At 39.5% G+C, this 22,460-nt stretch overlaps 2 protein-coding genes across 18 annotated transcripts in view; one reads left to right on the top strand and one right to left on the bottom strand.

The window, feature by feature from the left end:
- The window catches only part of Coq8a (coenzyme Q8A), a 51,488-nt gene extending 49,193 nt beyond the window's left edge, over nucleotides 1-2,295 (top strand). For all 4 annotated transcript variants that reach the window (XM_048809284.1, XM_015483572.2, XM_015483571.2 and 1 more), the window contains exons 15-16: nucleotides 201-287; nucleotides 1,294-2,295. In XM_048809284.1, coding sequence (XP_048665241.1) covers nucleotides 201-287; nucleotides 1,294-1,581 — 375 coding nt within the window. In that variant the 3' untranslated portion in view covers nucleotides 1,582-2,295. The remainder of the gene's footprint in view (nucleotides 1-200; nucleotides 288-1,293) is intronic.
- A 2,187-nt stretch (nucleotides 2,296-4,482) lies between these two features.
- The window catches only part of Cdc42bpa (CDC42 binding protein kinase alpha), a 309,215-nt gene continuing 291,237 nt past the window's right edge, over nucleotides 4,483-22,460 (bottom strand). For 8 of the 14 annotated variants that reach the window (XM_048809282.1, XM_048809272.1, XM_048809273.1 and 5 more), the window contains 4 exons: nucleotides 18,996-19,181; nucleotides 13,770-13,887; nucleotides 9,258-9,415; nucleotides 4,483-8,743 (listed from right to left, as the gene is read on the bottom strand). In XM_048809282.1, coding sequence (XP_048665239.1) covers nucleotides 8,612-8,743; nucleotides 9,258-9,415; nucleotides 13,770-13,887; nucleotides 18,996-19,181 — 594 coding nt within the window. In that variant the 3' untranslated portion in view covers nucleotides 4,483-8,611. The remainder of the gene's footprint in view (nucleotides 8,744-9,257; nucleotides 9,416-13,769; nucleotides 13,888-18,995; nucleotides 19,182-22,460) is intronic. The other 6 variants (XM_048809276.1, XM_048809277.1, XM_048809278.1 and 3 more) reach the window with 1 other exon arrangement.

Genomic DNA, 22,460 nt, shown 5'->3' with positions numbered 1-22,460 from the left:
AGGGTGAAGGAATGATTGGGCTTCTGCTTCCCATTTCGGATGATGGGGATCCCAGTGTGGTCTTGAGGCCAGCAGCACAGGCTGTGGCCTCAAGACCAGGACTTTTGTGGAAGGAGAGTAGCAGGTGAACATGGGGTGTCCAGTTTTGGGTATTTGGCTCCCTGGGAGCTCAGGAGCATCCTTTCTGTGCTTCTTCACAGATCATTAGGGCTGCTGCTGACAGGGACAGGGAGGCTGTGAAGCAGAAGTCCATAGAGATGAAGTTTCTCACGGGCTATGAGGTCAAGGTGAGTGGTGTTACTGGGGGCTCCATGGAACCTGCTCATGTGGGCACAGCTTCCTGTGGGGTGGATCTAGGTGGGGACATGGACTATTTTTTTCCTTTGAAGCAGAACCTTAGTATATAAAGGGATGAAAACATAGGGTACAGCTTCCCTCCAGGGTCTTCACAAGCTCTGAGCCTTGTTGGACACAGTCTTAAACTCAGGACTTGTGCTCTGCATGAACTTCTCGGGGCAGGCACTCAGAGACTGAGGGCAGTGACTCAGTCAGGTGGGAATGCAGGTTTCTATGAGGGAAGCTGGGATGATGCCCCGGCCCTTTAAATACGTTCCTTTACCCAGAAGCCACCCTGGGAGCAGCACTTTCCTCAGTGCTGGGAAAGGGGATAGAGATCCAAGTCTGGTCTTGGATTCATGCCTAGTAAGACTGTGACTTCAGCAAGTTAGTGTGGGTGACCCTTATTTCTGAAAAGTGGAGCTATTTACCTCAAAAGCCCTCAGTGGACAGCAGCTCCCATTTTGTTATTTGTGGTGCTTACCCCACCCACCTTGGGTGGTCTGTGGGCTGTCCCTCTCCCATGCTGGCAACTAGTTAGCGTCACATGTGCCCAGTGTGGGGGAGAGCAGAGGCCTGCACTAGGCAGGTGACCTCTGGCTGTGTGCTGGGCTGATGCTGGCAGGCTCATTCAGGCCCGTGGACTCTTCTTTCTGGTTAGAACGATTGTCTAAAATCTTTGAACTCAAGTGCCTTCAGTCAGGGCTTATACTCCTTTTTCTGCCACAGACCCCACTACTCCCTTTGGTCTCACCTCAATCCCAGTTGACATTAATGGTTTCCCAGTCTCTGTGGGTTTGAGTTTATGCCTGTTAATCTAGTTAAAAACAACCAGAACCCTCAGTCTTGAATACTAACAGCTTTGATGAGAACTCCGTGCTAGGGCACTGTGGTAGGACCCCCAGGTCTGAGGGATCTTGAGGTTTATCCCTGTTTGCCTTTCTTGTCTTCCCCCAGGCCATGGAAGATGCCCATTTGGATGCCATCCTCATCCTAGGAGAGGCCTTTGCCTCTGATGAGCCCTTTGATTTTGGCACCCAGAGCACCACTGAGAAGATCCACAATCTGATCCCCATCATGCTGAAGCACCGCCTTGTTCCCCCACCTGAGGAGACCTACTCCCTGCACAGGAAGATGGGTGGCTCCTTCCTCATCTGCTCCAAGCTGAAGGCCCGCTTCTCTTGCAAAGCCATGTTTGAAGAGGCCTACAGCAACTACTGCAGGAGGCAGGCCGAGCAGCAGTAGCCAGCTGCTCTGTCATCAGCAGGTGGCCAGCAGATGTGGGTGTGCTGGTGCTCTGCTCGCTCCTCTGCCCGGAGGGAGAGGGTGGGGTGGGTTCTGAGTTGGAGAGGAGGGTGGGGAGCCCACAGTGCTCTAGTGGTTTCCACTGCTGGAGGAGTGGAGGAGAAGTCCAGGAAGGAAAATGAGACCCCACTATTCCATCAGAACCTGCCTGTCATATATTCAGCCCCTGAAATAACTAGGAAAAAAGGCAGTTTTATTTTTTCCCCTTTTTCTAAAGTGAATGTTAACCAGAAAAGAGGGGGTTCTTACTTCCTTCAAATCCCTGCCACTGAAACAAAATGAAAAATGGAAGCAGAGAAGCACTTTTGGATTGTGTGTGTGTGTGTGTTTCTAGATGAGATTTGTGTTTCTGCTGTTTTTGACTCCAGCCTGTGGTCTGGAGCTGGGAGAAATGCCACTCCGAAGAATGCTGGTGACTGTAGCCATGTCACCTGGGCCTGCTCTGGTTGGGACATCTGAATGTTTCCAGAGAACTGCTGCCACAAGGGGAGAGCCAGGAGCAGCAGAGGGAGAGAGGCCTGCTGTACCCACTAGGGCCTGAGAGGAGATGCACTGCTGCCACCCGCGCGCCAAAAGGGTCAGCATAGGCTGTTTTTTGTACAAATCTTGTTATCAAATTTCAGTTCAATTAAAAAGAAGTGCTTGTGAAAAGTGCTTTGAGGACTGGACCATTTTCTCTGTGCTTTAAGAACTGGGGGGAATGATGGGGGTCCCCCATCATCACCATGGTGATCCTTTCTCTTTACAGGGTGCTCAGATCAGTGTGCCTCTGGGCCTGCACACCTGTTCCCAGCTAAGGCCCTGGACACCTGCACCAGGAGGGCTCAACCACATTCAGGGCTAAGGGGAGGTGGTGCCCCGCCCCCACAACCATCCCTGAAGCCACTGTGCACTGCCATGCTGGCAGCTGTGGAAAGATACATACCTACCTGCAGGGCTGGTGCCAGGTCAAATCACAGCAAAACCTGCTTTAGAGATGGGTACAGTTGAGGGACACTCCTGAAAAGTGGCTTCTCCTGGGGGAAATTTGGGATTGACAAGTACTGGACATGCTGGGTTCCAGGACAGGATAAAGAGGTCGGGCTGGTCCCTAGAAGGCCTTCCAATATCACCAGCACCCAGTGGCACCAGCCAGTCCCACATGAGTGCTCATCCTCTTAAAAGGTATAAGTTTTTCTTCAGCACTTCCACAGACCTGGAGCAACCACCATGCAGGGTTCATAGAAGAAGGTCCCCAGCTGGTCCCAGTTTGGTATAGTCTTCTCACTGCAATAACCTGAACAAATAAGGCAAGAGTGTGCTGGGGAAGAAGGGGGAAAATAACAAGTATTTGTTTCTCCAAGAACAACTAAGCAGAACTGCCAGGAGAAAAGTTTTTTTTTTTTTTTTAAAGAGAGAGTGAGAGAGAATTTTTTAATTTTTGGCAGACACAACATCTTTGTTTGTATGTGGTGCTGAGGATCGAACCTGGGCAGCACGCATGCCAGGCGAGTGCGCTACCGCTTGAGCCACATCCCCAGCCCAGGAGAGGAGGGTTTTGAAAGGGAAATTAAGTAGTTTTTTGCATCCCAAGTCTGAGAGCCAGCTGAAAACGATAAGATTCTTGGTTAAGATGATAGTGAAAATCACTAAATTGTAGATAATAATCTTGATCCCTGAGCAATGTCTGCTCTGCACCTGGGCACACACTTGTTTTTCTTTTATACCTATTGTGATTTTTTTCAGTATCGACACCAAATGATTCTCCCTGTTCCTGCATTCACACTGAAAGACTCTTTGTATCCCTAACATCCAGTGAAGGGCTGCCCACTGTAACAGTGCAAAAAGTATGTTACTGTTGTTGGTGGTGGTTAACACCAGAATACTAAGCCATAGGCAAACATTCTAAGTATGTCCATGTACTAACTCCTGACACATTTTAGAGGAAAAAACTAAGATTTGGGTTCAGTGACTTGCTGAACATCAGGCACCAAGTGGTGGAACCAGGATTTGGAATAAGACAGTCTGGTCTTATAGCCCATGTTAAGTCCACTCTAAACCAAGGTCTGGCAAACTACAATTCATGGGCCAAGTATGGCCCACTGCATCATTGAAGATTATTGGAACACAGACACTTTGTTCATCATAGCGTCATTTCCGTACTACACTAGCAGAGTTGCTGCAACAAAGACTATACGTAGCCCACAAAGCCAAAAGTATTGACTGTCCCTTTACAGAAAGTCTGCTAACTCCTGTTCTGCTGCCCCTAAAGCACAGCATACATTGTAAGAAGCCAACTTATCAATAACATGTCAATTACATGGGAAACGGAAACAGGGAGGGTTCTCGAGAGTAATGGTTTAGTTGCGGCCAGTTTCAGCTTTCTTTTAGGACAAGCCCCAGCCTTTCCTGTGTGTCCTTAAACTGTTATAACTTACCCAAAGCATGAGGACCCACTCTTGTCCTCTGTGGTTGCTGATTCTCTGCAGCAAGCAGACATGAAATGGAGCTGCTGGCACATTTATACCATCAAGGCCACCACTCAAGCCACCTGCAGGGAGCTTAGCTTTGCAGATGTAGATGGAAGCAACAATATCCAGGAAGTTTTGACTAGAAGAGGGGAGGTGAAAGTTTCAAGGGAAATGAACATTATTCTTATCAGATATAAAAGGACAACTTAGAAAGTTCCAGATTAAACCATGGGGACAAAGTAACCCCATGTCCTTGGAGTGTAAGGAAGAAGTATGGACAAGTGACTAACAGAAAGCAGGGGCAAGTGAGACATCAAGAATCAGGAAGCTTTTTTCTGTTCCTCAGACTTTAAAATGGGTAAAAAAAAAAAAAAAAAAAAAAGATAAATACTTCAATTGTAACAGTTCCCTGTTTTATTGCAGTACATCAAAGTCTGGTTAATATTAAGTGATACCAACATAAAATATTCGTGAGAAGTCTTTTGTTAACATTTTTGACTATCCCACCTTAAATATTTCTGTGCAAAAGAATCCACATCATTGTTTGGTAGCAGATAATCTCTTATAAAGTTCCCTAAGACACTGGGGGCATAAAAACAAACAAAAGAAGTGATAAGAGGTGAAAGCAATATCTTTTCCCCTTCCATACACACATATCAGTCAGCATTATATTCTAAACAAAAATGATTACACCTAGGCCATGCAAAACTGTACAATAATATTACAATGAGGAAAAAAAACCTAAGAATTTATAAAATAAATGATATTATCCTATCAAATAAAAAGGCAGGTCATTTTGCTTTCATGAGACATCAAGGTTGATTCGTGGTGGTCAGTCCGCTCTGCAAATGCAGTGGTGGCCTCTTGTGTAATGGTCGTCCTTGGGGTGGTAGAGAAGCAGCTGGCCTGCTGCTGGTGCTGGCGGAAGACAGTGCTCCCCTGAAGCAGGGCCCTCCTTATCCAGCAGGACTCAACAAAGAACTCTGGATTTGAGGAACAATGAAGGTCATAACAAGGAAAGAGGCTTTCAATGAAATGCCATGAAGCTTATCTAATTCAGGGGCTGGGCTTGGGAGAGGTGAGGAAGGAAGTGCCCAATTAATTCCCTGTTGTGCCCAATGGACTTGGGCTATAGCAAAGCGTGACTTACAGCAGGAGCGTCAGGCTGCTCTGAGTGTCTCTCTGTCTGGAGTGAGTGGTGGCCTCTACCAGGCCCACTGAATTGGGAGACTAGTATGTGGTCACTGCCAAGGCTGGCGAATGGTCCTGGGTGTTGGGTCATCTGTCCACCCCCACTCTGGCGTTTCCTTAATGATACCTGAGATTTCAAACGAACCAACTGCTCTTTCTTAGAAATAGATGTGGTCACTAAATAACATAACAATGCTAATCATATGGAAGGAGAGGGAGGCTGAGAGTCAGTGGGGAACGAGATTGTTGCTGTAAACATAACAGGAATTTCATATTCTCCCCTGAAGCCTGGATACAAGAATTGGCTGGAAAATCAAATAGACGGGCCCTTTTTAGTTGTATCTCACAGCCTTAAAGTTGTGCTCCTTGGGAAAGAATGTAAGTCGCTAAGTGTAGGTGTAATAGGTATACATGTGTGTGTGTGTATTTTAATTATGAAAGAAGTGAAATCTGCTTTAGCAATCATTTCACGAGGAAGGCTTTTGTTTTTGGCAAAAGAAATATATATGTATATGTAAAATTTTGTACAGCCAAAAAGCACAGGATAAGATTTGTCAGAACTTAAAGGATAAGTAACACACTGGCTGGACATGGATAGCACCAAACACCAACATGTAGACACTATGAAGAAATGCCTCTGAATGCATTGTTTTCTATGGAGAAATTAATTTGTTGCCATACACATTTCTAAGATGTCCTGCATGAAAAAAGGACGATTTCAGATAGCAACAAAATACCTTTCCTGTGATCTTTGTTAATGGACACCTCTGAATGATCTTTGTTTTTCATTTCCTGGAGCCTGTTTCTGGTCTTTTCAGATCATTCTTCTCAGAAGCTTCATATTTAAGGGTGGGATAAGCATACCAGGATGATCATTATCTTGGGAAAATCTCCCCCAAAACTACTACTCCCCTGGCAAAGAACCACTCCACTCAAAGTCCTGACTTTTGAGTCTAAGCATATTTAGGACTCCTCTCTCATGGTGCGAGACAATTTATGATTACAGTGGGAAATTCACAGCGCTGTGGTGCAAGCCACTGGTTACCATGAATCAGCAGCTGAGATGAGCTTGTCTTTGGGGGCACTCATTCACTCATTTGCCCTGCTGGGAGGCTAAGGAGTAGTAGGACTGATGGTAGTGGAACCTAAAGTTCAGGTAGGTTTTGATTCTAAAAGCATCCTTTCAAAAATAAGCACATATAGGCAACAAAAACTCACAACTAGTTGTCAAAGCTACAAACTAATTGTTTAGTGAGGGTGAGAAGAGGGGGGGAGCTGGTGGTCATAATTGGCTGGCTAGTTGATTCCTTTTCATGCAAAGTGTCAAGTTTAAGCAGCTACCAGAGTAGTACATAATGGCAATGACCACATTTGGGGTCTGACCCTTGATAATTAGATGAACAGAAGCATTTTTGAGATACTTCTTTTTCCAAAAGCAAAAATAATTTGGAAGTTTAGAACTAAAGCAGTGATTTATGCCCATTCAAAATAAAATATAATCAGACCTGAGCCAGCAGCAAATTTAGAACATTTCAGTATCAAAGCAATTGTTTTAAGCACTTCAATCTAATCCCCCAAAGGATCCCTTCTTTCATTTAATATCAGTAGCCCTTTCTCCATAAAGTAGTGTGCACGTAGAAACAGCACGGCCTGGGCAGCAGGCTGTGGCAGGTTGGCCCAGGTTCTGCTGATGTAAAGTGCCAGGTACCTGTGCTGAGATGGCCACGGCACCCCCAAGTGGCAACTGTAGAATTTTCTTCATTTTAGCTGAATTTTATAGGGAGGAGAAAATTGTTTCTATTTCTCCCAGAAACCTGTGTGAAAAGTAAAAGTGAGGCAGATTTTCTTTGCTTCCATGAGCTATTTTTATTTTTATCTCTTTCTCTACTCATATACTTAAGTGGTGAAATTACTGTGTAGAACTAAATTCTTCTGGTTCTTCATTTCATTTCCTAGTGGCAAGTACAACAGCAGGAATTCAAAAAGAAATGTAACAAAATAACAGCAACTGAGGGAGAATTCAGTGGAAAGGCCTGCGGGGCCAGCTTCCTGCCTGCATACTGGCTTCCTCACTCATTCTTGCCTACACAGGAGAAAGAGTATTTGGTTGAGGTTGAGCAAGTCCTTGCTTTTGAGGTTTCATATTATCTGTAAGTCTTTTTTCCCAGGCTTACCTAAGGACTCTGTCACCCACCCTCAACAAGTCTCCTCCTTCGAAAGCCATTTCCATACCTGGGCCAGACTACCTCACCATACCCTTAGGAGGAACTGGATTTGCCCAAGAAACACAGCACTTCTATGAACTTTTTATGGACTTTCAAAACCCATGAAGTTCCTGTGCCCTTCCAGATGGAAGAAATCACATGGTAACAGAATCATATTACTACATTCATCTGCAGCAAATAGCAAAATATAGTAAGAAGTGAGAAGTATGGTTCACACTATTGCTAGAAAAAGAAGTGTTTTGGGTAGAGGTGAGTGTTTTTTTTTGAAACTGAGTGGCTTTAAATGTTAAAACACTGGTGCCCAGGTTGTACTATAAACCAACAAAGCCAGAGTCTCCAAATGTTCCCTAGAAGCTCCCAAGGTGGCCACAGCCTGTCACTGGTCTTGAGGACAGGGCACCACAAGGATGGGGATTTCTCCACTCTCCCTCCACAAATGTCAGCTTGAGGCCTTTCTACCCTGTACATGACTTAGCTGGGAAACAGACAAAAAACAACACATTGCTTTAAATTAAATGATCTCTTTCTCTCATATATGCATCCATCTTTCATTGAATACAAGATGCTTCTTTTGACTATGTACATTCAGTATTTAACTTCTACATTTATGTATTTATTTAAACTCTGTATTGTAGTAAAATATGCATTGTTTTAATCTGTGAGGATTTCCTGGCAACAACTGGACTGACACTGGCTTGCTCAGCAACCTTTCCAAGGACACCGTCCCTCCGGCGCGCAGAATCCCATGTATTATCTGAGGCTACATTGAGGAGCTATTGTGAAAACGAGATCTGTCTAATCTTACTCTTATCACTTATATTTGTGTAGTCTACTGCAGCTACCTTTTGGGAAGGGGTGAAATGTTACTGAAAGCAACTCTAAGTGTATGGAATGAATCGACATTGACCTCAGCTGCTTGCTGAAGCCTGCCTGTTGTGGCTGTTAGGTAAGGGAGCATGATCTGCCAGGTGTGTCTTCAGAACTGCCGAGTCCCTACCCTGCTACTGCTGCCAGCTCCTGGTGGTTTCCAGGCTGAGGTGGAGGGAGGAGATGCAAGTGAGGGAAGAGGCAGTAGGGGGTGCTGGGGTGAGGGCCACCCTGGGCTCACGGGTCCCAGCTCCCACGGTCGGTGCTCTCCAGAGAGAGGCTCTTGGTCTTTCGGGGTGAAACTGGGCTTGGGGGGCTGCTCAGGTTGGAACTGTTGGAAGCTGTGGAATGCCTTGGAGAATCAGAGTCCTATAAGGATCAAAGTAAAGAAAGGTAAATGGATGGATCTGGAGACTATCATGCTAAATTGAAATAAGCCAATCCCAAAAAACCAAAGGTCAAATGTCCTGATATGTGAATGCTAAGACACAACAAGGGTGAGGGGAATAGAAAAGACAGTGGGAATGAATAGGACATAACTTTCGTATGTTCATATATGAGTAACACCAGTGAAACTCATCAAACAACTTCAAGAATGGGATCCTAATTAGAATGTTATACACTCTACTGTCATGAATATCGAAAAAGAAATATAGGCATTTTCATTCAAAAGTCATTAGAAGTGAATAGATCTAGGAAAACTGCAGTTTGCAGCTCAAGCGATGGGCTCTGCTGGCCCTGGCTAGGAGTGAATGCTGGCCCCTACTGCAGTGAAGGCCAGGCTCAAAGTGGTAGGATTAATTGGGTACATGCACTCGTTCTTTGATACACAATGGTCCCAACTCCCATCTCTAGGTGTAGCATACACTCATGTTCCACTCACCTCTCCGTCATAATCCCTTGCTGGGGCATCGCTTCCTTGGTCCATACCTCCAGAAGACAAAGAGCCCTCTGACGGGGAAGGCATGGGCTGCCGCTTTGAATTGTAGCTTCCTCCAGAGAATTCCCTCTTCAATGCGCTGCCATTCTGTGCAGATGACCCTGTAGGACACCATTCCGGAAAAACGTTACTGTTGATAAGGCTGGCTTTGAACTTGTGATCCTCATGCCTCAGCCTCCCAAGCTGCTGGGAATATAGGCATACACTAACATGCCCATCAAGAACTCTCATTTTTTAAAAAAACAAACCAAACAGAAACATAAAAGTAGGGCAGCATGTCTGAGATATCAAAATGAGGTTGAGTTTCTTCAAAATTATACTCTATTTTGATCTTGGAGTTGGGGTATGTAATGAAGACAAACTGCATTCACAGGAAGGGAAGACAAGAAAACAATCTTTAGAAATTTGGGGATTATTGTTATATCTAAAGCTCTTAACATTCTCTGTATTCTGTAGTTTTTGCTTAAAAATGTTTTATCTTGCTGAGCTTCACTATTAGAACCATTGGTCAAAAAAAGACTACTGAAGTTTTAGTGCAAATGTAAGATATAGATTGTGACTGAGCTTTTTGCTGATTTAACATCTATTTTCAGATTAAAAATTCATTAAAACTGCCAATGAGTGACCATTTAAAACAGTTATTTAATGACCACCAAACTTCAGAAGAGTCCATGGAACAGAGCCTGCTTGGTGCACTCTCCTTGCCAACTCCCCTCAGGCCTCCTCCTTTCCTGCTTCCCTCCTAAGCCCTTTGGTGGGGACTTCGGAGACAGGCTCGCATTTCTTGATATAACTGACTTCTTGCAGGGGCCACCAACACTGATTGTAAACTGTAGGTTATATTATGGCACTTTAAAAATATGCATGTCTGGGTCCTGTCCCAGATCAATTAAACTGAGTAGAACTTCTAATTAAACTTTTAAAAGCTTCCCTGGTGATCCAAGACCACATCTCAGACTGGGAACCACTGACTCACTCTCACTCCCTCACACGCTTTCCTTTTCACCCAGCTCCTAGACACCTTGTCACTACAAGGGCACAGGTTTTCATTTGGTGGTTTGCTTCTTTGGAAATGTACTCTTCAGTTTTTGATGTTTTTTGTTTTATCTTTTATTTCCTCAGAGTATAACCTAAATGAAGGCATTTTTAAATTTTTTTCTTCCAATTCCATACCTAGCTGAGTGCTCAATTTAACAAAAATTATAATATATAAAAAATCTTGTTTTTGTCATTCTAAATAGAAAATCCAAACTGCTAGAGAATTTTATGGCTCTCTTCACTAACTGTATGACCTCAAGTGAGTTTTTACTTTTTTTTATATATTAATTTTTTAGTTGTAGGTGGACATAATATCTTTATTTCATTTTTATGTGGTGCTTGCTTGGGTTTGAACCCAGTGCCTCACGTGTGCTAGGTGAGCACTCTACCACTGAGCCACAACCCTAGCCCCTTGTTTTACCTTTTCTGAGTCTCAATTTTCTTCATTTGTAAGAAAGAAAATAAATCCTATCTGTGGGAACAAGTGGGTGCTTACTCCATGGAGAACACCATGCATGCCAGGTGCCTTCTATTTCCTGGTGACCACTTACATAAGAGAGAACTTCAGCCCACCTCTGTCATTTATATGTATTTATTTTACTTTTAAGCTTTGTGAATTTTTCAAAGGAAGGTTACATTTACTTACTGTTAAGCTTAAATAAGAAACAAACAAACAAACAAACCAGGTTGTTTTAATAGCAAAAGGGGCCTGGGCCTGAAAATCATGGTCCTGGCCTCTATGCTAGAGTTTGATGACAATTCTGGGGGTGGGACAGGGGCTTGGCCCTGAATTTCCTGGGAATGAGAGACATCCAAATTCTGCATGACCTCTGGGAAACTCCAAGAGGCTCCTCTGTGAGCCTGCCACAGATGGGTGCGTCTTAATCCTTGGGGAGTCTGGGATAAGTCACAGTAGAAACCACTGTTGAAGTCTGGCTGCACCTCAGGAAGCATTGCTGGGCTTGGCTGTGGAAGACCCTGTGCTTCCTGTTAAGATTAATAACAGAATTCCCTTGTATCTTCTTGTCTCTCTCTGGGCTGGCTGTCCTGGAAATGTTTTATACAAGCTGGGCTATTCCTGAAACCAGCAGGAGGTACTCTAAATAGCAGATGCCCCTTTGAGATTCCCGAGATAACCTTTCTTCCCATGTCCAAAAATAATTTAGGACAGGGATTACAAAAAAGGCTGAGCTTGATTAAAGCATTAGAAAATGACAGGATGTAAGGCCAACTCCAGTCTGCAGTTTGCATATTGTCAACAGTGATGTGGGACCCTCACTAAAGCCTTCTAAGGATATCTCTGTGTTATAAATCCTATCTTTACAGGCAATACCACAAATTCAAAAGCAGTGAAACATCAAAAGTTTTTTTGTTAAGTCTGATTCAAACCCATGTGATGGCAAAACTTCACCTGAACTGACTGGTGGCTAACTGTAGGCTTTATTACAAAGACTACATTTATTATATAGTTATAGTGTGAATATTTATGATTTTTGCTATATAACCCTTAGTGTGTTTGTGAGTAGTGTCCCAGATCTTGTCAGGAATGTAACACAAGGGAGATTTCTCAGGCTGCCCTCTAAGCCAATGCAATGCTATTGGGTGAGTGCACATCTGAGAAAGTTACAGGCTCTCTGGGCTGGGGTGTGGCTCAGCAGTAGAGCACTCGCCTAGCACGTGCGAGGCCCTGGGTTCGATCCTCAGCACCGCATAAAAATAAACAAACAAAATACAGGAATTCTGTACAACTAAAAAAAAAGTTAAAGGCTAGCAACCCCAGGGCCAAGACTGATCTTCCCCAAACCAGAAGCTACAGTGATCATTTCACAGTCCATAACCTTACTGCTTAGGCCCAGAAACTACTAAAGAGCACAATGATCTGTACACTCCTCCTGTTCTAATGTGAGCAGTAGTTAGCATCCTTGTATACTTTTGCTCAGACAGATGACATTTTTTCTTAGTTACAATTTCCTTTCCTCATCCATCAAAAAGTTGTTTTTGAATAATAGGTGAACTTAAGTCCACCATGGAGACAGATTTCTTTCTCTTTATGTTCCCTTAGCTCAGGATTCTGTATAAAGGTATAGAAGAGAGATGCTGCAGGTCAGGGTAGAGTGGAAAAAAGACAAACTAGCTTAACATGGTGGCTTATGCCCATAATCTCAGCAACACAGGAGACTAAGGCAAAAGAATTGCAAGTTCAAGGCTGGTCTCTGCAACCCAGTGAGATCTTTTCTCAAAATAAAAACCAAAAAAGGGCTGGGGATGTAACTCAGTAGTAGAGCATCCCAGGATTCAGTCCCCAGTACCACCCCCATACACAAAGACTGATAAGAAAAACTGTGAGCCACTTGAAAGAAAGTACTAGGTTGTACATGATTCTTACCCTACCAGGTTAACAAGAATTGGTATCTTAAAGATGTTTCTTTAATCTATTTCCAGACTTCATTTAGTTAATAAAACATACTCATCTTTTCCCTATGCAGTGATCTTTGTACATCCTGACCCAGCCCCCTTCAAACCTTGCTAGTGGGAGTCACTGGTATCATCCTATGGCTACCGCAGGAATCTGGGGGCCATCTTTACTATTATTTCTCCTTTACTTTCTCACAACTTAATCATCATCAAGTCTTATTGCTTCTACCTCTGAAAATGTGTCTGGAAAATTCATTTCCTTCTCTTCATTCTCTGTTCTCTAAAACAGCAGTACTCTAAAATTGCTCAGATTCCATGTGGACCACTCTAAGAACCTGCTATCTGGTTGCTGGTTTCCACTCTTGCCTGCTTTGAATCTCTTCTCCTCTTGGTAATCAGAGTCACTGTTAGAAATGTAAACTACATGAAGTTTCTTCCATACTTATAATTCTCCAAAGGCTTCCCATTTCATTTTGTAAGTTAAGATAAAACATTTCTTACCACAGTCTCCAAGGCTGCCAATCTGGCATTTGTCCATTTCTCTCCCCCTCTATTTTTGTCACTCCCCATACTACCATATAGCTGCACTGGCCTTTTTTTTCAGTAATTAACATTACTTAAACATGACCCAGCTTTAGCAAGTGATGTGATTTTTCCTAATTATCCTAAGTATGAATTCCTCCCTGATAGCTATACCTTGTTACTCTCTATTACTGTGCCTTTTATTTTCTGCAGAGTTACCACCGTAATTTGTAGTCCTATTTGTCTGTCTCCCAGATGGCCTGCACATTCTAGAAGGACTCCAGGACTATTTTTTTTTAACAACTGCATTTGTGCCTACTAAGCATTAAGTAATGTCTCAGGATCTGAGACATTGTTACAACTGTAGAACACACTGGGCATGAGAAAGTGAGAGCATGTCACTTGTGGTAATGATAGGACAGGAGGCAGCCCAAAAGCTACCTGGCCATAGAGCATTTGCCCATAGCCTGATCCACTTACTTGCTGACAGGCCGCTGCTAGCACTCATGGACCGACCTGGCTCAGGGCGGGATTTGGTGATTGATGGAATACTGACTGAGCCACTGAATACTGTTCGGCTTTCCTGAGGACGAGGGTTCTGAAAATAAAACAAAGGTATATTCTTCAGCCAGAAAGAAACATTTTCTGCAGAAATGTATACTTTTCAATATAGTTATCAAGAAATAAAAATATCTTGACCAGAATAATACAGAGTAAGATACAGCAGATTCCATAATCCCTCCCACCCACAAAAGTAATTAAATATAATATGACATAAATTTCATCCCAATCAGGTAAAAGTACTTATGCATACTGAAATACTTATTAATAAATAATTTTTTGGGTTGTGAAAATGGTAAGTAAATGTTATATGGTTAAACATGACAGTGAAGTATAGAATTACATGGACATTTGCAGATAAAGAGATTTTTATTTGCTTAGGAACACCAAATAAATAAATCCATTTGGAGGAAATCAATTAAAATTACAATTTTGTCAAGAAAATGCTCTATATTTTTTAACCTTTATTTTATTTATTTATATTTATGTGGTGCTGAGGATCAAACCCAGTGCCTCACACATGCTAGGCAAGCGCTCTACTACTGACCTACAACCCCAGCTTCAAAATGCTCTGTTAACCTGAGACTGAATGTGCCATTCACATGTTCACACTCCAAGTCACCTCTATTCTCTGAGTCAGAAAGATGATGAAAGAAAGAAAGAAAGATTGATGAATGATAATATAACAACCTGGTGAGACTCTGTAGCTATGGAATGTCAGTGTGAATAACTCCCTGTTGGCCCCAACCCTTTCAAACTAGAAGGAAAGAATGCTGGGGCTGACCAAAGGCCAGAAGATGGGAAAATATTTCAATATCCTTCACAAATCCTAGAATAGGTAGACTATATCTACCATGTTACACCATATCTCTTTTACCATTCATAATGCCTTCTCTATTTGTGGACATAGTCTCAACTCCTGCAAGCATTTTTGATGCAAAGAGTCTAGATTTCTTTTCTTTTTTTAAAAAAATATTTTTGTTTTAGTTGTAGTTGGACACAATACCATTATTTTATTTTTACGTGGTGCTGAGGATCAAACCCAGGGCCTCGCCCGTGCCAGGTGAGTGCTCTACTGCTGCCACAACTACAGCCCCTAGATTTCTTATAATTGGCAAACAGAAATATGTATGTGTGTATATATATATTTATATAAAGAAAATCATCTAGTCTTCTTTCAGTAGATTTCCCTTTCTCTTCACTGGCTGATCGCAACAAGTTAAGACAGGCAGCTTGGTAGTTAATGAGCACAGGTCAGGGATGAAACAGACTGCTCACATCTGCACTCTACAGCCTACTGATGGCAGACTTCAGGGTGACTCAACCCTGAGCCTCAGTTTCCTTGACCATACTGGGGTTCATACCTGTATCATGGGGATTTTCTGAGGATTACAGTAATTTTACTAGTCAACGGAAAGCCCCTCCAAGGCCCAGTTCCAATATGTGCTGTTCCTCCCTCTGCTTTACTAGTAACTTTAAATGGCCATCTGCAGTATCACTATTAAGCTACCCTTTAGTTATATCAAAATAGTGATTCTGCTGGAAGGGGGCAATCACAAATTTTATACACATTAGGTAAGATTACAACTCTAAAATGCAATAAAAAATTCAACATTAAAAAGTAGTAAAAAATTCAAATTCTGTAACTTTACCAAAGGATCAATTTGTTAAGTGAAGCTAATTAATCTAACGGAATCAGATGTACTACTTTCCTCTGAAAGGAGATGGCTCTCTTCATGTGCTGTTACAGGTTCACTTTATTTCTGGTGCTCCTTTATCAATTCTACACTCAGAACTTAACACAATAATCACAGTCACTAACATTAACAAAAAGTGATTGGAAAATACATTTATTAACTGGTAGCTCTCTAAATACTAACTAATTAGTTCATTAAAAACATTTGCTTTTTCCTGATTATAAAGGTAACATTCATGGACTTGAAAGGTATTGCTAATAATGAAATCCTAAGAGACCAAAAAAGTCTCCTGTGAACTCACCAGATACTATTTAACAATTTGGTGTTTCTGGCCAATGAAATTTTTTGGAAAAGCTGACTGTACTATATTGTGTTTTTTTTCCCCCTCCAAATGCAGAACACAAAACTAACTATTATATTTTAAAATGTTATCATTGCCTCATTTTATAATTTCAAATCCAATAAATCTTCTTTAATCATGTAGGGCTCAGGAAATATCACTTCTTTTGGTAGCTTAAAGAAGAAAATACATCAGAGAATTGTACACTGTTTATGGTATGTTACCTAACAGAAACCTATCTTATCTGGTTACTTTAAAAGTTTCATCAAAAGGCCTAATTGCTTAAATTGCATTTAACCTATTTCATTGAACCTTCTCACACCTGCCCTTTAAACAGAAAACAAAGACAACACTGCTGGAAGGCATCCCCTAATTAAAAATGCCCCCACTTGGGGACTTCACCTTGATTGGGGTGATTGTCCAATTTGCCCTGGTTGTTTAGGAAGCCTGCAGATCATGGCTGTTTGTAGCATCATTCCTCTAGCCATCTTGTCATTTCTTATACTGACTACAATTATGACCACATTTAACTTCAGCACTTAAAACAGGTACTGAAAAGATTTACTGAATAAACAAATGGATTATATCTGCAATCCCAATATTCTACTACAAGTACTATGATTAATTTGGCTAGTATAATTCATAAATTTCAAATTACGATTCTTTCTGCAGAACACATAGTGCTCTAGTTAAACAGTGGTTTGATATTATAAGCATATGTGGGTGCAGGTGTGTATGAGCTTTAAAGATACAAAGTACATTTTATTTGTAACATTCAGACAGAATAACAGTTTTTGGCAGTTCTTCAAATAATCTGATTTATATGCTAACACTTAGCAAAAGATGGTTGTCTTCTATGCTGTAATATGGCATAGGTGAAATAATTCAACATAGAATGTAATGAAATGAGCATAAGTACTTAAGCCTTTTGAGTTTAATAAAGAAGTAATGAAGAAATGTAGTGATGTAGCTAAAAAAAAAAAAAAAAACATTTTTGGTTATAGTAAAAGTCTAAAACTGGAACCTGAATTTCCAGTTACCATGTAGTTGTGGGACTCTAAAGAGAGGCTATGGCTCTGAATGAGTATGTAGTACTGAGCTTTCCTATCAGCACCTGAAAAACCTGAGAGAAGGTTATGGCAAAACAACTGCATTAGGGCCAAGGCTGGCAGTCAGAAAAACAAGAACTAATACCACTTGATAAACTCTAAATCATATATTTTTGAAGAAATATACATAGTTCTTGTATGGCTGGCTAGTTGGCCCCAAATTCAACCACTGTCATTTTGTTTCACATACTGAATTTGCAAAGTCCATGTAATTCTTAGTGTGCTATTTATTTAAAGCAAATGCTTTACCTTTTTTCAAATCCAAGAAATAAAATATATAAAACCGAAACAGTCAATGCTAGCAATTCAACATTCACACATACAGGAAAGAGCAGCCCTGTAAGATGCAAACAACATGTACAAAAGGCAGCCAAGTAAAGCTCAAAAGAGATGGGAATATCAGTACCCAGCTGTGCATTTTGTTATTTGTCTTCTCTATGAATCGAGACACACTGGTGTCCTTTGCTATAAAATAAGCCTAACCTAGAAAAATGGTGAAGATTAAGTTTATGAAATCCATTAGCCACTTAATAACACAAAATGTTTAAATTACAAAGGAATGATACACATAAAAAATGTTTTGTCAAAAAAAAAACCCATCTTATCATTCAGTCAATTAAAATTAAATAAACTTCACTAGGAAATGACAAGAAACCTTTGTCTTTTAGTTACAAACATGTTTAAGATCAGGGTAAAACTGATGGTACAGTGTTCTACGCAAAGAAAACTAACTTAGTATAAGAAGTTTTTGATTAATTTATATAGCATTCCACTGGAATCCACTTCCTGAAACCTGTTAACAAGCAAATCAAGGCTTATTTTATTATGGCTAATTTTATCAAATGGCACTTAAATGACATTATAATTTAATGTCAATGACATTAATACGTAACTTTGAATAATTTTATAATACAAACAAAAATTATACTTTTCACCCTATAGTTAATTTTCTTATTGGAAGATTACTATATATACAAATTAAAAAAGTCAATGCTATGGTTTTTCTAAGCTAGCGACATTATGGGAAATGAATTTGCATGACACAATCCAAATATTTTATTATCTGTAAAATTAACTTCACTTGAAGTCAGTACAAGCATATTTTACTTGATAAAAATACAGACATTAAGTTTAACAGCCACTTTCCATCTCACTGCAAAGTCACTGGTAACAAAGACATAGGGCTGAATTGAAGGGATGGAGAACAGTATCCTTTTCTTTTCTATTCTCTCTCTTTGGTTAGCTTTTCTTACCTTGGATCCTGGTTAGAATTAAATGCATATCAGCAACTTAAAGTTGTATAAAAATTTCTTTAATTTTTGGATTTTTTTCCTGTTACTTATTAATAATATTATATTTTTCCTTTGGAGATTTTTAAGCCTTTCAAAATGAATTTTATTATAGATAGAAATCTGTAGACTGGCTCTGTTGAGACTTTAATTCATCAAATATAAAAAATTTCTCCAAATTGAACTGGTTTCAGGAGAATGAGCTACAGCTCCTTCAAAAATTAAGGACACCTTTTTCTGTTTGTTTGAAAAGAATGAAGGTACACTTAGCTACTTAAAAAAAAATACCTGTATTTTATTTATTTATTTTTATGAGGCGCAGAGGATGGAACCCAGTGCCTTGCTTGTGAGCGTTTTACCGCTGAGCCACAACTCCAGCCCCAAGGCTACTTTTTTATAGTGGTATCTATAATAGAAAATACCTACAATAAGAAATTCTAATAAATATAGATAAAGCTCCAATATAATTTCAAAAATAAAATGAAACCCTCCCTGTTCCTCCATCTTTGTCTTCAGAAGAAACAAAACAGAATAGGAGGAAAAAGAAGAGTAAGATCAATAGAGGAGGAAAAAAAAAGTAAGAGAAATTTGGCAGAAGAGAAATAGGCCAAAGGAAACCATTTCATATTGGCAATGCTATTTATTAGGCCAGGCAATAGGAAATCCATACATGGTTAGTACAAGTTAACACCTGACTCAGCTGTTCATACCCTTAGAGTCATAAAGCTTGGTGTACCAGGGACAGAGCGTAGAGACGGGGAATATTCAGGGTTTATGGAATCAGGAGAGAGAAATTTTTCAGCAGAATTAACAGTCATGTGATAGATGTGCTCAAAGTTGATCGGAGAGGAGATCAGACCGGAGTGATGATGAGGGGATGGATAAGGGAAACCTGGCTATCAAAAACAACAGAAAGAAGAAAAAAGGTGGTAAGGTGATGAAAATGGAGTTGTATGTGACATTTCAGATAACATGCATATATAAAAAATGTAGTAATATCTTATATCAGAATTGAATCCTTAATGAAATACTTTTAGGTCTTAGAAAGTTTAATTTTTGTAATCCTTTTGCAGTTATTTAAATAGCTGACTTGCAAAAGATCATTCTCCTAAAAAATTTTAAATTATTATTGTTAAATGAGTAGAAGTTAAACTTTTAGAAATGCAAGACTTTCAGAGTTTAGTTCAGTTTTTTTTATGTGATACAAGGAAAATATGACAAATATTTACCAAAAGTATTAAGGATAGAAAAGGTAAGAAATGCTTAAAGGAAGGACAAGAGAATCTTCAACAGCTTTTAATTGGACATGTTCAAAACCATTTGCTGGGTGCAGTGGTGCACGTCTATAATCCCAGCGATTCGGGAGGTTGAGGTAGGATAGTGAGCTCAAAGCCAGCCTCAGTAATTTAGAGGCCCTAAGTAACTTAGTGAAATTCTGTCTCAAAATAAAAAAATAAAAAGAGCTAGGAAAAAGGCTCAATGGTTGAGTGCCCCTGGGTTCAATCCCCAGTATTGGTGTGAGGGAGATTTAAAACCATTTCCCAGTGCTGTGTTTTTAGAGTTTTGACATGTGTTTGCTTTTACTGATCTTATTTCTCTGTAACAAAAATAGTGTGTAACTATAGGATATACTAATTATTGGTTTACCTTTAAGCAACCAAGTTTATCTCCATTTAGACACCCCCCAAAAGCAATTTGTCTTTAAAAAGGGTAAATCTTTCCTTCAGTGTTCCAGTATATTTTTTTAAAATGAAGTAATGTAATACTAAAAATAAAAAAACACAATCACTTTATTAGAAGCAGAGAGAAAGACATGCTGGAGAGAATGCTGATTGACTCTAACATGGAATCTGCATTTTCATGAGTTGAGACAACTTGCTTTTTAAAAAGATCTCAGGAATTACCTAGGTTTAAAAGAATGGATTCTACATAAAGTACTGGTTTTACTTTTGAGACATAAGGAAAATTAATATTTTTTCAGGTTGTTTTAATAAAAAAATCTACTGATTGATAACACATGTAACTTTGACTTTAAAAAGCAAAATTACTTTTGGGGGAGTACCAGTCCTAGGGGTGAAATCCAGGGCTTTGTGCATATTTGGCATACTCTACCACTGAGCTACATTCCTAGTCAAAGAAGCAAAATTACTTCTTAAAATCCAAAGAAGTCATTGAACTAGATGTTTTATCTTTATTAACAATTTTAGGAATAGTCTTGGCTAAGTTACAAAAAAAAGGTTTGCATCTGATACAGTAAATAAGAAAGTAAAATGACCATAGCCTTACTGTTGCTTCCATATTTACAAAATAAACACATTCGATTTCAGGATCATTTAGTATGAAAGAAACAGAATTAAGCTTTTAAAGACATTTAATAAACTTTCTAAGCTCATAAATACTTCATAGGAAAGCAATTCTGATTTGAATGAGTTGAAACATAAAAATGTCTCGGGCACATGTTCTTTGCACTGATGGCAACAATACATGAAAGCACTTATATGTTAATAGCTGAATTTAATTCATCTGTATTTTTTGGAAAATTTTTTTGTAGTTCCATTTCAGTGAAAAGAACATATTAAAATTCGAGAACATGAAAAGATCATAAGCTTTTCAATGGGAAGATATGTACAAAACATACAGGCATGAAAACTATTATTATTTCCGGACATGCAAATTATTATAGTTTACTAATGTCTAGCCCCAAATAAGCATAGTCCCAGAAACATAATATGTGCTCAAGAAATACCAGTTAGGTAACTGAATGGATATCAATCAAAAGCCCCAGCTCAGATGTCTTTTGGTAATGAATGAGAACATTCATACGAAAATAACATAACCATGAAGAACAAGAATTCAAACACACAAAATCTTTGATGCATACTACATATACATGTGAAGAAACAGGTTTCAGAAATTTACACCAAATTTTCTGTCCTGGAAAAAATCTCTTACATGGAAAGAAAACATTAAAGGAAAGGAAGGAACATTAAAAACTGGATTGAATAGGGAGGGCAAAAAAGTCACTTGTGTTAATGCCTAAAAGAACCAACAAGGTGGCCACAGATTAACAAAATCAGGTGACCATATACCCTGAAAATCAAAAGGTCTAATTAGAGTCAGTAGTCAGCACCAAAGATCATGTGTTATGGAGTGAATTGGGGATGAATCTTTGGAAAATGTTACTTGACTTGTTTTGATTAGTAAAAAAAAAAATATTGAAACAAAAAGTAAAATATAGATTTTACTTTAAGTGGTGGAAGGGTGAGGGGAGAAAAAGTAAAGAATTATTCAAATACTCTGATATGAAATTTCTTATGATACTTGAAATCAGGGTGCATATTGTATATGAGGGTCTGAAAGAACCCTGGTACATTAGCAAAGAGACTTTGCTATCATCTGATGGCAAAGTAACATCTTATTGAATATTGACATAATCTTAAGGAAAACAGGATATAATAGAATTTCTACAAAAATTTTCTATAATTCTTCTTGCTGCATTGTTGGAATATAAGACATGATAAATATTCTTCTTTGGTACACCAAAATGGAACAAAAGGAAAGAGATTTTAATTTTAAAAGAATAATAACCTATCAAAACTTTACTGAAATAATTTTGTATTAGCTTGTGTGTTGCTCTGCAATACATGCGTCTGAAATATACATGCCTCTATCCCTCCATAACATTAATTATGTACCATATATTGAAAAAAACTATTGACAAAATAAATTGCAAAAAATTTTTAATTATTTAATTAAAATAATACATAGCATTTGATCTTCCAAATATAAGCTATAAATATACTCACATTTCAACTGTTTATCATAATTAAAAAAAACTCTCTCTTAGGATATTTTGTGTCTGATATTGTAACTTCTATGGGAAGAGGGGACCAAGAGGCTTGGGACTGCGTGGTTATGTTACTTTTACTTCTGATACTAAAAGAAAACCAGGCTGAGGACTTGAAGTAAATGTTCAAGATGGGAGAAGAACGGAGAGAAGTCTTGAGATCTGACTCCAGGTAAATGTTGAAAAAAAGAGTATAACTTTTAAATATGATAAACAAGTAGAACAGTTTTAATATTTAATGTGCTTGACCTTTTTTTTTTTTAAACTTCTATACAAAGGTTATATGTAATCTAGTTTTTGCATACTTTTTTTTTTTTTTTTTTTTTGT

Source organism: Marmota marmota, unplaced genomic scaffold (genome assembly GCF_001458135.2).
Source record: "Marmota marmota marmota unplaced genomic scaffold, marMar, whole genome shotgun sequence".
Lineage (NCBI taxonomy): Eukaryota > Metazoa > Chordata > Mammalia > Rodentia > Sciuridae > Marmota > Marmota marmota.
Note: the sequence above shows the minus strand (reverse complement) of the source record. Positions and strands in the feature narration are given on the sequence as shown.